Source organism: Sycon ciliatum, chromosome 11 (assembly GCF_964019385.1).
Source record: "Sycon ciliatum chromosome 11, ocSycCili1.1, whole genome shotgun sequence".
Classification (NCBI taxonomy): domain Eukaryota; kingdom Metazoa; phylum Porifera; class Calcarea; order Leucosolenida; family Sycettidae; genus Sycon; species Sycon ciliatum.
In genome coordinates, this window is record NC_088653.1 from 23,474,406 (window position 1) to 23,489,751 (window position 15,346).

At 48.2% G+C, this 15,346-nt stretch overlaps 1 protein-coding gene and 1 long non-coding RNA gene across 2 annotated transcripts in view; both read left to right on the forward strand.

Moving 5' to 3' along the window:
* The window catches only part of LOC135827752 (low-density lipoprotein receptor-related protein 4-like), a 42,573-nt gene that overhangs the window by 14,690 nt on the left and 12,537 nt on the right, over nucleotides 1–15,346 (forward strand). The window contains exons 15-33 of the mRNA XM_065340202.1: nucleotides 587–693; nucleotides 3,620–3,736; nucleotides 4,040–4,216; nucleotides 4,384–4,524; nucleotides 4,932–5,157; nucleotides 5,728–5,898; nucleotides 6,545–6,636; nucleotides 7,172–7,350; nucleotides 7,871–8,009; nucleotides 8,319–8,450; nucleotides 8,857–8,994; nucleotides 9,984–10,088; nucleotides 10,764–10,917; nucleotides 11,208–11,518; nucleotides 12,010–12,084; nucleotides 12,570–12,689; nucleotides 13,629–13,721; nucleotides 14,381–14,493; nucleotides 15,090–15,274. Of these exons, the coding sequence (XP_065196274.1) occupies nucleotides 587–693; nucleotides 3,620–3,736; nucleotides 4,040–4,216; nucleotides 4,384–4,524; nucleotides 4,932–5,157; nucleotides 5,728–5,898; nucleotides 6,545–6,636; nucleotides 7,172–7,350; nucleotides 7,871–8,009; nucleotides 8,319–8,450; nucleotides 8,857–8,994; nucleotides 9,984–10,088; nucleotides 10,764–10,917; nucleotides 11,208–11,518; nucleotides 12,010–12,084; nucleotides 12,570–12,689; nucleotides 13,629–13,721; nucleotides 14,381–14,493; nucleotides 15,090–15,274 (2,775 nt within the window). The remainder of the gene's footprint in view (nucleotides 1–586; nucleotides 694–3,619; nucleotides 3,737–4,039; nucleotides 4,217–4,383; nucleotides 4,525–4,931; nucleotides 5,158–5,727; nucleotides 5,899–6,544; nucleotides 6,637–7,171; nucleotides 7,351–7,870; nucleotides 8,010–8,318; nucleotides 8,451–8,856; nucleotides 8,995–9,983; nucleotides 10,089–10,763; nucleotides 10,918–11,207; nucleotides 11,519–12,009; nucleotides 12,085–12,569; nucleotides 12,690–13,628; nucleotides 13,722–14,380; nucleotides 14,494–15,089; nucleotides 15,275–15,346) is intronic.
* On the forward strand, nucleotides 943–3,335 carry LOC135827755 (uncharacterized). Its single transcript, XR_010555545.1, has 2 exons — nucleotides 943–2,498; nucleotides 3,078–3,335. It is a non-coding gene; the product is annotated as an uncharacterized LOC135827755 (long non-coding RNA).

The window sequence follows — 15,346 nt, forward strand, 5'->3', positions numbered from 1 at the left end:
AAAAGCGGTGCGGTGAAGACCAGGCTAAATGATGCCAGTCAATTCCTCAACCATACAAGCTCGACCTGTGTGTAAGGTCTTAGATCTACCGTCAGCACCTACCAGTGCTGTCGTGCAAGGAAGACCAAAGTGGCATACACCAATCTAACTACAATGGTGCTGGATGAAATCCGATCGTGTAAATCGAGTATGCGCCAGGTGCTATGCAGCCCTAGACCTGCGGGCACTGGGATGTTCACTGGGTCAGAGTGCTACGTTGACTCATTGGATTTCATTGAGCAGCACTGTACAAGATGACGCGAGATAGAGGAACAAACACAATAAGTGTGTGCATGTGTGTGTGTGTGTGTTTGTGCGTGTGTGTGTGTGTGTGCACGTGTGTGTGTGTGTTTGTGTGTGTGTGTGTGCACGTGTGTGTGTGTGTGTGTGTGTGTGCACGTGTATGTGTGTGTGTGTGTGTGTGTGTGTGTGTGTGTGTGTGTGTGTGTGTGTGTGTGTGTGTGTGTGTGTGTGTGTGTGTGCATGCGCACATATGTGTGTGTGTGTGCATGCCTGTACTTGTACTTGTGTGTTATATCATTGACAGCGTACTGTACTGGACCGACTGGGGAGAAGAGCCAAAGATCGAGAAGGCAAGTCTCGACGGAACGCATCGAACAGTACTGGCCAACACACGGCTATTCTGGCCGAATGGTGAGTTTCACATAGCTACCCATACATGCTCATGTCAGCACTCAGTGTTTTCATATCCCAGCTCCCAGCATGTATGAAACCTGGCACTTGAACTGCAGCTCTTCGTAATGATACACTATGACTAAATGCCAGTGGAACATAAGAGAAAGATCTGCGGTGACGCACCTGCTGTACTTAAGGGCTCCAACAGTGCATAGCGTTCTGTGCATACCGTAGTTTTTATTTTTATTTTTATTTTTTACTATTAGGCCACACCAAGTTTTTTCATTGTTTCTCGTCACCGCGCGCGTACCTTTCTTGAGGATTGGACCAAAAAAAAATCTCGCGTCCCGGTAAACACGCATAAAAAGGCGTTGTAAAAGTACGCGCGGCGTCAAACCTGGAGTGCAGTGCTAGTGCACGAACCGAAGGACGACTTTTGCACCGTGTATGTACGCATACCGGTAGTTCAAGTACCACACCACCACACGACCTGGTCGTCTTCTTTGCTACACACAGTTCCGGTACAAGTCAAGACAGTGCATGACAGTGCACCGTTTTGGACTGACAGTGTTCCGGGCATCGGTAAACTTGCGGCATTGCGGACTACAAGCACTGTGAAGTTGCCGTGATTCCTTGAGTTCTTTATCAGTTCATCTCGTCGTGGGCGACGATGGCATCTGAAATAGTCAGCTTCGCTGTGACTGTGCAGAGGTCTAGCCAGGATTTTATGCCAGCCGGCCAACGTTCTAGTTAAAATGCATCGTTCTGGGGGCTGTGCCCCCAGACCCCCGCCATCAGTCACGTATCCACACAGACACACAGACACACACACACACACACACACACACACACACACATACACACACACACACACACACACACACACACACACCACTACAAATCTTTCATTGCGGCTTGCATCTCCTTTCGCTTCGTCCAATTATGGGCATTCATCAGGCAGTTGTGAAAATGTGATTATAGGTAAATTAACAAAAATTAATATGAAAAAGGAAGCAAACAGCTACATGAGCATGGATCATGTGTTCACCAACGTCATGTCTGCATGCAGTGTACATTGGTCATCTGACAAGACCCAGTCTAGCCACAGCAGTGTACACCACCAGAAGCAGCGAACCATGACCCAACCTGTTAGTGTTACATTTTACTGACGTACTCAAGTGCATTTGAGCTTGATCTTGAGTGAAGAGCTAGCACTGAGCCTGAGTAGCCAGTGCTACGTACTGTACTGTACAAACCTACCCCTAGGATATGGGTTGTACTCCACTATCTCACTCAAGTGCTAGTGCAGTGCACTACAGTCTCCACGGGGTGACTGCAGCCGGCCGGCCAAAATTACCCTTGGAGCTGTCTCAGCCGGCAGGTCTCCCTCCCAGCCGGCATTCTGCCGGCTGAGCCGGCTTTGGCTAGATCACTGCTGTGGATAGCAGAGAGATACTTTCTTGGAACGCTCAACTTGTTGACGAAGGCTTGTCCTTCTCTCAAATTTTTGAAAAGCTGTTGTCTGCCGATAGTGGTGTTGTATTCAATCGACCCTTACCTGATCCGTCCGTATTCTCATCCTTGACCGTGACTGTTCAAAAGGAACCTGCCCGCAGCTCTGCAGTCGTGACGGTTCAGAAAGCTATGCCAGTTGTAGCAACTTGTACTCGTTTCGGATATTTCGTCCGCTTCTCTGTGAATACGGAAAAGGTCGAAGCAGCGCCGAAGCCGGCGAATGCGTTTGCACTCTTGATGAACTCCGCCGAAAAGTTGGCGCTACCTGACTATCGTGGATCAGCTGAGGCGCGGAGTGCCGGGAAATTGCGTGGAGACTGGGCTCTCCGTAATGACCTGATCGATCTTCTGCAAGCCAAAGGTGTAGGGTGGAAATTTGGCGAAGAGAAAACATCTGGAGCGATATTTCTTGACGCCTTGACGAATGTGCTCTTCCAAGTTTGCCCTGGAAGTCGTGTGAAGACACTGAGCGATCGTGGAGTGCATATTCCTAAGTTGTTCAGCAGTCTGTTGTTCAGCAGATGTGGTTGTGCGGTCTAGCCTCACATGCTCTGCCGATGTCGAGAGGGCCTATTTCTCGGCCAAGAAGGCCTTCAGTCCTGTCTGCAATGTGTGTGGCATCAACGCACCTGCTGCTACACCTGCTGATGTTGCCCGGCAGGATCAGTCCATTCACATGCCTTGCGCTGCCTGTGCCGCTCTGGGGAAGAAGCCCCGCACCCGTGGCCCCAGCTGTGCTGCAGCCACAGCACCATCCAGCAAGAAGAGGAAGCACCAGTGAACTGGACTTCTTTCTGCTTTGGGACTTGGTCTCCCTATTGTGTCATGCCATACTATGACAGATGCAGCTGTACATTGCTAGACTCGCCGCAGCATGTACTGCGCAGTTCATACGTTGTGACTGTTCGCTCCATTGTCATTGGAGCCTGCTGTATTCATTGTCTGGACTTGTCATGTCATGCCATGCCTTATCCCATAAGGTTTCTGTTTTAAATTTTAGCACAAGCGCGCACTTGGCTGTTCTTTTATGTACCCCTTGTATAATAACTTTGGTTTGCTTTCTTTCCTATTTAAATAACATGCAACACTGGACTTCCTCACCAGAGGCCGGTGCAGGAGCCTGGTTTTCTGGCTGTATGTTGCAATTGACTGTCACGCGTGGTGTATAGTCTGATTTTAGGTCATAAATTGGGCCTTTGTAGTGTAAATAGCAGTTTTTGTTTTTCAAACCCTATTTTGTTTTTTTTCCGCCCGCCCGCGTTCCTTTTGAGATTTTCAGGTGACGAGAAACAATGAAATAACTTGGTGTAGCCTTATTCACAAACCCAACTCGTAAAATAAATAATTATGTGGACAAAAACAAACAGCTAGTGCTGAGCCAACAACGCGATCATACTGTGTTCAACGCTTTGCTTCCTGGCACCTGCAGGTTTGACACTAGACTTTGAAGCACAGCGTTTGTACTGGGTGGATGGCAAGTTTCACGTCCTGGAAACGATGAACACCGACGGCAGTGCACGGCAGGTGATGCTGACGGCTGTGAGAGGTAAGTCTGAACATACACACAACATCCTCTGTCAGTGATTTTATGCCACGCTAATATCTCGCTGTAGTCTGTCCACTTATGGGTTTCTTTGGGCCACCGGGTGGAGCAGCTCCTAACCTTAGGTTAGGGCAGCACAATCACCTCTGCTTTTGTTCCAGCTGCAGAGTAGCACCTCGCCTGGAGGTGTTGGCATTCGAAACATGTTCTGCACATTGTAGAGAGAATAATTACAGTCAACACATCCACTTCAGTGAAGCTACTGAGCTTACTTGTCTTTGTTGTGTATGCTGATGTCCCCTACAGGTCTCCAACATCCCTTTGCAATCACCGTCTTTCAAGACTTCCTTTTCTGGTCCGACTGGCAAACAAAGACGATCTACATCGCCAACAAGTTTGATGGCAGCCAGCGCCTACGCCTGCAAGACAATCTTCTCTTCCCAATGGATCTGCAAGTACACCATCCGCTAAGACAGCCACAGTGTGAGTTGTGCAGACAGCATGCTGTGTAACGCTGGCCTGTACATGCTGTGGATCAGTTATTCACTCTTCAATGTTATTGGGCGCGCCTTTAATAATTGCTCGCTACAAACGTTCAAATGTTTGTGTGTATGTGTGTATGTGTGTGACTTCTCGACTTCCCAATCCAGGTTCTTCCAAGCGCTGCCCGCCTAATCACGGCTGTCAGTATATGTGCTTACCAAGGGTAGCAGCGGCTGGAGAGCTACCATACCGATGTGTGTGTGGAACAGGATTCAAGCTGGAGAGTAACAACCGAACGTGCAATTATCGTAAGGCGACATCCTACATTAAAAATCTATCCAACCATCCATCCCTGCATCCATCCCTCCATGCTTCCCTCCTTTTTTCCACCCATCCATCCATCCACCCATCCACCCATCCCTCCATCCCTCCACCCATCCCCCCATCCATCCCCCCATCCATCCATCCATCCATCCATCCATCCATCCATCCATCCATCCATCCATCCATCCATCCATCCATCCACCCATCCATCCATCCATCCATCCATCCATCCACCCATCCACGCAACAGGACATCTTCATCTTACACTACAATAACATACACAGATAATTTGACCGAAAGCAGAGTACTACAATTGCGAAGCATAAGGAATAGATTTCGAGTTAACCTAACTATGCTTGGTAATCTGTGTATTCCGATGTCCTGCACACAGGCCCCAAGGAATATCTTCTGTTCAGCCGACAACGTGACATTCGCAGAGCCAGTCTGGACTCTAACAGCTTCCTGGACACGGTCATACCCTACAACAGTGTGCAGAGCATAGTGGCGCTGGACTTCCACGAGAAAACACGGAAGATCTTCTGGAGCGACGTGGTGGCCGACACGATCAACCGCGGCGACGAACTCGGTCAAACACAGGAGGTGGTCATCAACACTGCGTAAGTTAGTGCTCTGTGAAGTGTCAACCATCGGGTTGGTCGGTTGGTGGAGGTGATCTGTGAAGCACATGGATCGAAAATGGTAGACATCTGCCATAGCTTTGGTCCAGTATAACCGTGGGATCGCTACATGCTGGAGTTTACTTCCAACAATGATGTGCATTACAGCAATTGGTCTTCAGACAGGTCTATACCCCATTGCAATACTGGCCGCTACGGCCAGTCTTCAGGTAAATGTACATAGTGTATATCCCAGTACAATACTGGCCGCTACAGCCCGGTTTCCGGTAGGTCTATGTACCGTACTATACCTGTGTGCTTTCTGCATATTTCACAGCTCTCTGACAACAGTACCACAGCCCAGTTACCTTTGGGCATGGCCTGTGTTTCTACTCCTGCTATATTGACAACATCACTGTTGCCTGATGATTGCCTCGTGCGTGAAAACTCGGAGTAGCAATGAACTCTTCATCCCTCCTCTTCTCCGTGTAACTAGCTCTGCCCTTGGGCATTGAGCACTCCATTGGATATCCTGTAATTTTCTGTTTTATTGACCGTGGCCATGTACAGGTTAGGAAGCCCGGCAGGTATTGCAGTCGACTGGGTAACTGACAAGATCTACTGGACAGATGGCGGCAACGACTTCATCGAGGTCGCAAACCTGGACGGAACGCAGCGATCTGTGGTCCTGTACACAGGACTTGACAGACCGCGTGACATTGTTGTCGATCCGTATGATAGGTAAGAGACAGGAGATGTTACACTTGCTCATGGGATGCAGCTCCAACATGCTGTTAGAAATTGGGCCTGTGTGATAACATGCCACAGAAGGTATCTCCTGTTGGTATGTTTGCCTGTGTATTTCCTTTACCCACTCAAAACATCTACTAGTGCAGCAATGCAGTTCAGTGAAATTCAATTGTGGGAGTCACGTTTGCGTACTGGACCAGATCCAATTCCAGTGTTCGCAGATCTAGGCCTGCACAGCGCTCGGCGAGTAATTGACTCACAAGATTGGTTTTCATTGAGCAGTGCTGTATAATAATGATGCTGCATTTCGGTGTTCAATAATCCATGCTGTAAACAACCACCTTCCTAAATTGATTGCTCGTGGGGCCCGGGAAATGCAGTCCTTGCACACTGGTAGTATCCTTATCCAATTTAATGCGTTTGTTCTCATGAAAGTTCTGATTAGGACATCGGAGACTCTCTACCGTGAAGGGGGGGGGTATTCATTTAGTATTGTTCCTATAACTCTGTGTGAATTGTGTGTGTGTGTGTGTGCATGTGGTTGTATGTGTATGTGCATATGCGTGCATGTATGTGTGTGTGTGTGTGTGTGTGTGTGTGTTCGTGTATGTGTTTGTGTGTGCATGTGCATGCTTAGAAAAATGTACTGGACGGACTGGAGTACTACAGCACCTGGCATTGAGGTGGCCTACATGGATGGATCATATCGAAGGAAGCTAGTGTCCAAAAGTATGTTCTAGTTGCTTTGCTTATCAATGGGAAGGGTGTGTTGCTGTCGCAAAAAATCTGTCCACTTTTCAGTATTTAAATAAAGCTGTGTGGACCCTGGCTAGCGCCAGATGTTACTGAAGTAACGTCTTCTGCATAGCTACGGGAATAATAGTAATTGGCATATCGTTGTTCTTGTTCCTTGCATTGTACCTGTGTTCCACCTGCTGAGCAAGAATGCATAGTACACTTGGGTAAAACTCTCAAAAATGTTGTTTGTAAAGATCCTGGAGTTTGTTCTCTTCCTAAGCCTGTGATAACATACGCTGTATTTGAACCTATTTCTGTGCAGCATGCTCTAGGTTTAGGTTCCTTCATCACCTCATGCCTGTGACCTGTTACATTGTAGATCCATGTGTAACCATCTACTGAGACAGAATAATGAGCAGTTGTTTTCGTAAGTCTGACTTTCACAAACTGAATCGATCATCAGACGAAAATAGATAACCATCTACCATGATCTACTGATGTCTGTGACCTGTATGTTGCATTGTAGACATCACCTGGCCCAATGGCCTGGCACTGGACCTGTACGGCGGACCAGATAAGCGACTCTACTGGGTGGACGGTGGACAGAAGACCATCGAGTCCATCCGCCTGGACGGCTCTGGCCGAATGACAATCCTGGAGAGCGAGCACACACTACCGCATCCATTCGGTATTACTGTGTATGGGGTGAGTTCATGCCGCGGAGGCTTTTGTCGCAATATTGGTACGAATGGTTTAGGAATCTTGTGCGGCTTTTTCTTCTGCCAATATGTGGGTGGGTGTTGTTTGCGACACCTTTATCAGATTCACTCTGATTTAGTAACCCACACTAGTATAATATTACCTGCACTGTAGATAGGGGTAACGCGGTTGGATCCCGGTGCGGATATCTTGATGCAGTCCTCTGCTCCTTATCCTCACCCACTTACTGTGGTGTGGTGAGCTTTTAGGTTGGATCATTTCCCAGGCCAGCTGGAGGTTGGGGATTTCAGGAGTGCCGACTGTTGGGTTATTCAATAGCAAATTATAGTCATATTTCCGCAGTTCCATTTGCTTCTCTCCCCTCTCCCAGGGAGACCCACATGACCTGTTTCTGGCAGTGAGCAAGTACAAGTAGTACAAGTATGTGTGTGTTTGTGTGTGTGTTTGTGTGTGTGTGTGTTTGTGCGTGTGTGTGTTTGTGTACATGAACTTCCATACACCTCAGGGTAATATTTACTGGACTGACTGGCAGACCGAATCCCTCCAGCGCTCCGACCTGAATGGCCACAATCGTGAGACTCTGTTTGACAACTTGCCAAGCCTCATGGATGTCAAGGTTTTCCACACGCCACCAGCATTGGACGGTAGGGTGATGTTAACAGGCTGAAGAATGTCAATGCTTCGTGTTGAGTTTGCTGATGTACACCAGACCATTGGTGTAATCAACTTGTCAATTGGCCAGGCTAAACGAAGTGCTAGCGGCCTAGTCAATGTGAATCACCTTGTGCACATCTAAAGCAACTCCCACAAACTATAGAGAAAATATTTTTCGTACAGAACAAGGAATCTACGAGCTCATCCTTTCATTATTGTTGGCAACATTGTCTTTTTACAATGCTCCTGTTGCTTTGCAATCCCATCAACATGACTGTGCTTCCCATGTTTCTCTGCAGTTCCATCGCCCTGTATGATTGGCAATGGCGGTTGCAGTGATCTCTGCTTGCTGTCCGTGGACCCGTCACAACCAACCTGCCAGTGTCCGACGGGAATCAAGCTCAGGGACGACGGGAAGACGTGTGAAGCTGGTGAGTGAATTGATGTGTGTGTGTGTGTGTGTGTGTGTGTGTGTGTATGTGGGGGGGGGGGATATGTGTATTATTATGTTGTTTGGTGATACTAAAGTAGAAATAACGGAGTGTTGTGCTGTTGTATAATTGAAATATTTTCAAGTACCAACTCCTTGTTAGCCACCTGATACCACTTCCAAGAAATTATAACTGGAGACCCTACTGCAGTTGTGTGATGTGATGGAATAACATGATGGTAAGGGCAGCTTAGAGAGCCTGTATGGGCAGGAGTGTGTTTATCCCCCCCCCCCCCCCCCCCTGTGACTTCGCCGGGCATCTCCTCACCACTATACTCTAACCCTTTCAGGTGCTGCTAAGCTTTTAATAGATGCATTAACTCAATGTGTCGCTTTGCTCTTCGCAGACCTTGAGAACTATCTGATTGTGTCGCGGCGCACGACGATATCTCGCATTTCGACGGACGTTCCGTATCGCAAGGAGTCACCTCTGCCAATCACCAGTCTGGAGAATGCCATTGCTCTGGACGTCGATAGTGCTAGTGGTGAGTGTTCTGTAGGGCAACAAATATTTGGCGCGTATTTATTTTCAGCTGTTTTCAGCGTGGGCATCTTTGGCCGAAAACCTGTTGCGGCTAAATTTTGTTTTGCAAGGTTCAGTGTGACAGTGTATGCAGGCAGCAGACGTGGATAGTGCTAGCGGTGAGTGTTCTGTAGGGCAACAAATATTGGGCGCATATTTATTTTCAGCTGTTTTCGGCGTGGGCATTTTTGGCCGAAAACCTGTTGCGGCTATATTTTGTTCTGCATGGTTTAGTGTGACAGTGTATGCAGGCAGCAGCTGTACAGACAGCAGCAGTACAGGCTGAAGTTGTAATGCGGCCGAAATGTGTTTTAGCCCTGGGAGGCCGAAATTTGACCGCGCCGAATGTGTATAGAGTTACAGCAAGTGCTCACACATCAACTGATGCTTGGTGATAGTCTGTACTTTTTGTACTTTATATGGGTGTACATGTACAGAGCAAACTGTGGTATGGATCTAAATGATGAGATGTATTTGCATCGTCATTGCCCTACCTTGCACTGCTGAGGAATCCGATGGAAAATGAAAATGTACTTCTTCGACTGCTCAACCTCCGGACAGATAGTTGTTTCGACCTTGTTAGATTTGCTACTACTTCATAGGACTCAATCCAGAGCTCAGTCAAAGCTCAGCCTCGTGCCGGTAGCATCAGGACAAGAGTACAAAAACACGGGAGAGAAGTGTGACACTTGGCGGGGTGAACTTCAGGCATGGAGCTTCTACTGTCGTGGACATGGCAATCTGGTGGAATGACTGGGCGGGGCGGGTGCCCTCAGTGCGTATGTTGATCCGATGCGATCAGCACTGCAGCGCATAGATGAAACAGGTGTAGGTCTAGCATATGTGCACTCACTGCTCCAACGCACTGGGGTCGCTCGACCTCCGACCGGATTTCCATGTCCACCACAGTAGCATCAGGCAAATAAAAAATTTGATTTTTGTGTGCTTTAGGGCTGCTGTTCTGGACGGATGGCCACAGGGGACAGATCTCTAGATCCACCGTGACGGGAGAGAACGTTGTGGCAATCCAGGACATTGCAATCGAGACGCCGGACGGTAGGTGCAGCCATCTGGACGTGTACACATGTTGTGACCGATACACTATAGCCGCTGACTCTGGAGGAGCTGACTATTAGCATGATAATCAGTAATCACTGTTCAGTAGTGATGTAGAGCGTGGTGTCTCATCAAACAATTGCCCTGTAAAAATATTGCAGGTCTTCCATGTCCTAGAAAGAGTCAGACTCATTCTAGCACATGGAAAAGCAGGTTTGTTTTACAGGTCAAATGTTTGAAGAGACACCGCACTCTACAGCATTACCAATTTCCCTTCAATTACGGACGAAAATCTTTTGATTGCCTTAAGATGGCAGAGAATTGAGAGCAATGGGGGGTACTGACATGTGGCCAAGAAAAAGTATTCCTTCATCAACATGAATTTGAATTTGACACATGTGTGTGTGTGTGTGCGCGTGCACGAGAGAGAGAGAGAGAGAGAGAGAGAGAGAGAGAGAGAGAGTGTGAGAGAGAGAGAGAGAGAGAGAGAGAGAGACACACACACACACACACACACACACACACACACACACACACAGACACACACACACAGAGACACAGAGACACAGAGAGATGGGGGGATGGGGGTGGAGAGGGTTCTCTCGTCGTATTGGTCCAACAAAGTCAACACAAGTTCCTGGCCATTGCGGCTATGCTGAATGTGTTGTTGTACAGGTATTGCCCTGGACACAGCATCACATTTAGTGTACTGGACGGACACCAACACTGATCGTATTGAGGTCTGCACGTACCAGGGCATGCACAGGAGAGTGCTCATCTGGGAGGATCTGCATAGTCCACGCGCCATTAGCCTTGATGTGGCCAGAGGGTGAGTCGCTATACAGCGGGATCATGACCATTAAGGTAGCCCTAAGTCAATTCTGACCATTGGGGCAAGAGGTGTCAGAGGCTTCCATTTTCACAGAGCTCAATCTTATAGGGCAGTTATTAAGGATGTGCTGCATGGTACACGATGAAACTATGACAAGTACTCGCCCAAAAAAACCCAGGGGTACCAATGGCTTAAAGCTAGAGTAGAATAGTGTGTTCACTGGCAGCATTGAATGCTGGACAGTTGCGCAATGCCTGAGCTGCTCTGTACTGTGTACTGCACTGTAGGTTCATGTACTGGACTGACTGGGGACGCGACGCTCGCATCGAGCGAGCGTGGCTGGACGGCACTCACCGCGAGTCCCTGATCACCACCGACATCCAGTGGCCCAACGGACTCACGCTGGACCTGTCCAACAGGCACATGTACTGGGTGGACGCCATGCGTCATACGCTGGAGAGAAGCGGCCTTGACGGTTCCGGCAGGATCGCCCTGCGCGATGATCTCGCTCACCCGTACGGGCTGACCATACTCGACCAGGTAGTATACTGGACTGACTGGCAGGAGAGGGCCATTCTGCAGTACGACATTGCGAAAGGTAAGCTACGGACTGCTATGATCAGTAGAGGCGTGTTGCTCAAGATTGTGTCCTGTGTGACACCATAAAATCAGTTCTCAAGTGCTTGAAGATAATCATACATTCGGAGTTGTACAGCAGGGCTTGCTGTGCACAAATAACTAGTTGTTATCCAGGAAAGAAACTCTCACAGAGGGAAATACCAATTGTAACTGGTTACGATCGGAGGGCCAAGAATGACTGTTCCCCGAATCGACAGGGCTGCCCAATGAATCCGATCGCGTGGGTCTAGTTCTCGCCCTGGGCCAGTTTACATACCAGTGTGTTCAGGTCTAGGGCTGCGCAGTGACCGGCGCTGCATTGGCTGCTTGCTTGACCGGATTTCGTTTAGCAGCACTGTAGAAGTGGCAAGTCCCCTACTCAGTTGGTTGTAGCTGCTCCAACAACAACATTGTCTAGTAGTATCTTGTTTTGATGGCTATCAGTATGGGTTGGCTATGGTTTCTCTCCAGGTAACATTTCCATCACTATTCCGCACTTGGCCAACCAAATGGATGTCCATGGAGTTAGCAGTCTCGGCAGATCAGGTACAGGCACTTAATAAATAGCATGGTACTCTGACGTGCGAGTGTTGATCAATCTATCCATGGGTGTTTTCAGCCAGTACATTGGGTGTTGATCAACCAGTACATTGGTGTGTATCAGCCAGTACATGGGTGTTGATCAACCAGTGTGTGGGTGTTGATCAGCCAGTACGTGAGCGTTGATCAACAAGTGTGTGGGTGTTGATCAACCATGGCTTGCTCGCAGCGTCCACACGGAATTTGACACAACACTTATGCTTTTCTTCCTTCCTGAATTCTCCGAGCATATAGTAGCTCCTCTCTCCCACATAGAATAGTTTCATTGAGGTATTGCAATGCAGAAAATGGGGGGGGGGGGGGGGAGAGAGGCTGGATGTGCAAATGATTTTAGTATGCCCTTCAAAAATGAACTCTGAATTTGAAATAAATTATTGGCCGAAATTTTGCTTGATGTCTTCCGCTGCTTCTGTTCTGTATTGACTGTTCAGTGAGGACGCAGTGTAGCAGTAACAACGGCGGCTGTGATCAGCTATGCCTCAACACGCCGGAGGGCGCCAAGTGTGCCTGCTCCACGGGACTCGTAGCATTGGAAGGAACGTGTCCAAGAGGTAAATACAGCATAAACCCGCTTAATCCAGGCTGCCCAGATACGGGCACTTCAATCTACTGGTCACCTTTCTGACCCTGTCCAGATGCAAAATCGCTTTCGACAAAAATCGACACCAAACGTGTTGATTGGTTCGATGATGTCATCTTCATTTGGTCCGTCGATTCATAGCAGTAGTAGGTTCTTTGTTCCCCGACCAGACGAAACCACACGACGCTTGCAAATACCAGCACGAACAGCTCACCAGCAACCACACAACAGCAAGTAGTTACTCCTGACAAGCTTGTTGTGTTCCGTATCATTCAACACCTGCTCTCCTCCGATGAGTTCCACTATCTTATGGAACGCAACAAGCTTGTCAGGAGGAACTACTTGCTGCTGTGGGGTGTTGCTGGTGAAACTTCGTGCTGGTGCTCGCAAGTGTCGTGTGGTCCCATCTGGTTGAAAAAAGAACCTACTACTAATGTTGATTGGCTTAAAACATTGTTACATTCATGCAGTCAGTATGTATGTTCTTAGTCAGGGGCAATTCCTAGTGGCGGGCAGTGCCCAGTCCCAACCCACACAGAATAAGAGTTATACTGCAGTCACTAAGAATGACTGTGATTGAAACTCACGAGCCAGAGTCATTTGCGCGTGAGCAATACAAGGGAAATGACGCGTGAGAACTCAAGCTTTCTTGCTTGGACCAGACTTTTCTCGGAGCCCGTCATTTGTATTTCGAAAGTATTCCTTTGAGTTCTGTGAATGTATCCTTGCGTATGGATGTGGTGAAGCCGAAAGGCTGCTTCAGTATTGGGCTGGGCTTGCGTGTGTGTGTGTGTGTGTGTGTGTATGTGTGTGTGCACGTGTGTATGTGTGTGTGCATATGTGTGCACGTGTGCCGTGTGTGTGTGCATATGTGTGTGCACGTGTGCCATGTGTATACGCGTGTCTGCAGTGCCGGACGAGTTCCTACTGTTCTCGACCAGCCAAAGCATCCGTCGCATATCGCTGGACACACCAGACATGACTGACATCATTATAATACCCAGTAAGCACATCAAACCTCACTCCTCAACGTCAATATAACGGTCTCCTTACTGCGATTCAAATTAATAATATTACACCATATTTTCGGGCCTGGCCTTTCATCAGGGAAATAGAAATACTAGTATGTAAGCAGTCAGTACATGTCCCTGATAGACCTGTACCATTCACGTAGGCTGGTACATCTCCTAGGTCGACATGTACAATTCACGTAGGCTACGAACACGCCTGGAATCCATATTTCCTTTCTTTGCAGAATGTTCCCAGCGGGATTTCTTCGCTGTTTCTTTGCTCTGTTCAAACATGCAAACTTTGTGGAGACTATGCTGTTGTGTTTGCAAAGAAGAAAAGAAGAGTGCTGCAGCATCACTCACTGCTTGGAGTGTGTGATGGTATTCAGAATTTAGTGTACTGAATACAGCTGTATGCAGTAATAAAACAGTTGCACGCATGAACGAACACCGACACTGACACATACACACACACAGAGGAAAACACACACACACACGCACCCCCTCCAGACACACACAGGAAAACACACACACACACACACACACAAACGCACGCACACACACACACACACATACACACACACATGCACACACACACACACACACAGTGTGACCGCTTGAATGACCTGTCCATTCTCTATGCTTGCTCCAGGCCAGAAGAATGCCATTGCGGTGGACTTCCACGCGTCATCAAAGCGGCTTTATTGGTCAGATGTTAAGGACGATGTCATCCTACGATCAGAATATGATGGCAGTAACCAAGAGGTACGAAAGCACCACAATGGGGCCGGAGGGGGGTGATGGTCCAATATTTGAGAAATACCGAAAACGGGTGCAGAACTATGTAGGTATGGACGTACTCGAATATGTTGGGTGCAAGGTCATGGGGCATGGAGACAAGAAAGATGTTGCATACATATTGTGCTACTTTACATGATTGAATGCCATGATACTTGCCAGTACTGGCGACAGGATTGTGGAAGAGCCTTTGCCACCCTACCTTTAACTTTTTATCCATGTAGAGTAATGAATCGAAATTTAGACCAGATACGGTCAGCAACTTCCTTGTTATTTTCGTGTCACCCCAGAATGTGTGTGCAATTCTGCAGATTGCGCAGGCAATCTGGAATCTTCAGATTGAGCAAATTCTCAGAATGCGAGGAACATAATTATATGTGTGTGTGTGTGTGTGTGTGTGTGTGTGTGTGTGTGTGTGTGTGTGTGTGTGTGTGTGTGTGTGTGTATGTGTGCATGTGTGTGTGTGTGCGCATGCGCCCCGATACGCATGTTTGCATGTGTGCATGGGTGTGGACGTGTGTGTGGACTTGTGTGCACTATCCAATGGTGCGGCCCTGCTGCAGCTGGTGGTGAAAGATATCGCCACACCGGATGGTATTGCGGTAGACTGGATTGGTGATCACATCTACTGGACGGACACGGGTGGCAACATGATCGAAGTGGCTCGCTTGGACGGAACCGGGCGCAAGGTGATCATCAATACCGACTTGGACGAGCCGCGCGACATCACACTTTATCCTTCCAGAGGGTACGCGCATTCACCTTGTAGTGGTGTCTCAAAATTTCCGAATTCACGTATTCCTCCAAGCAAAGTGTATTC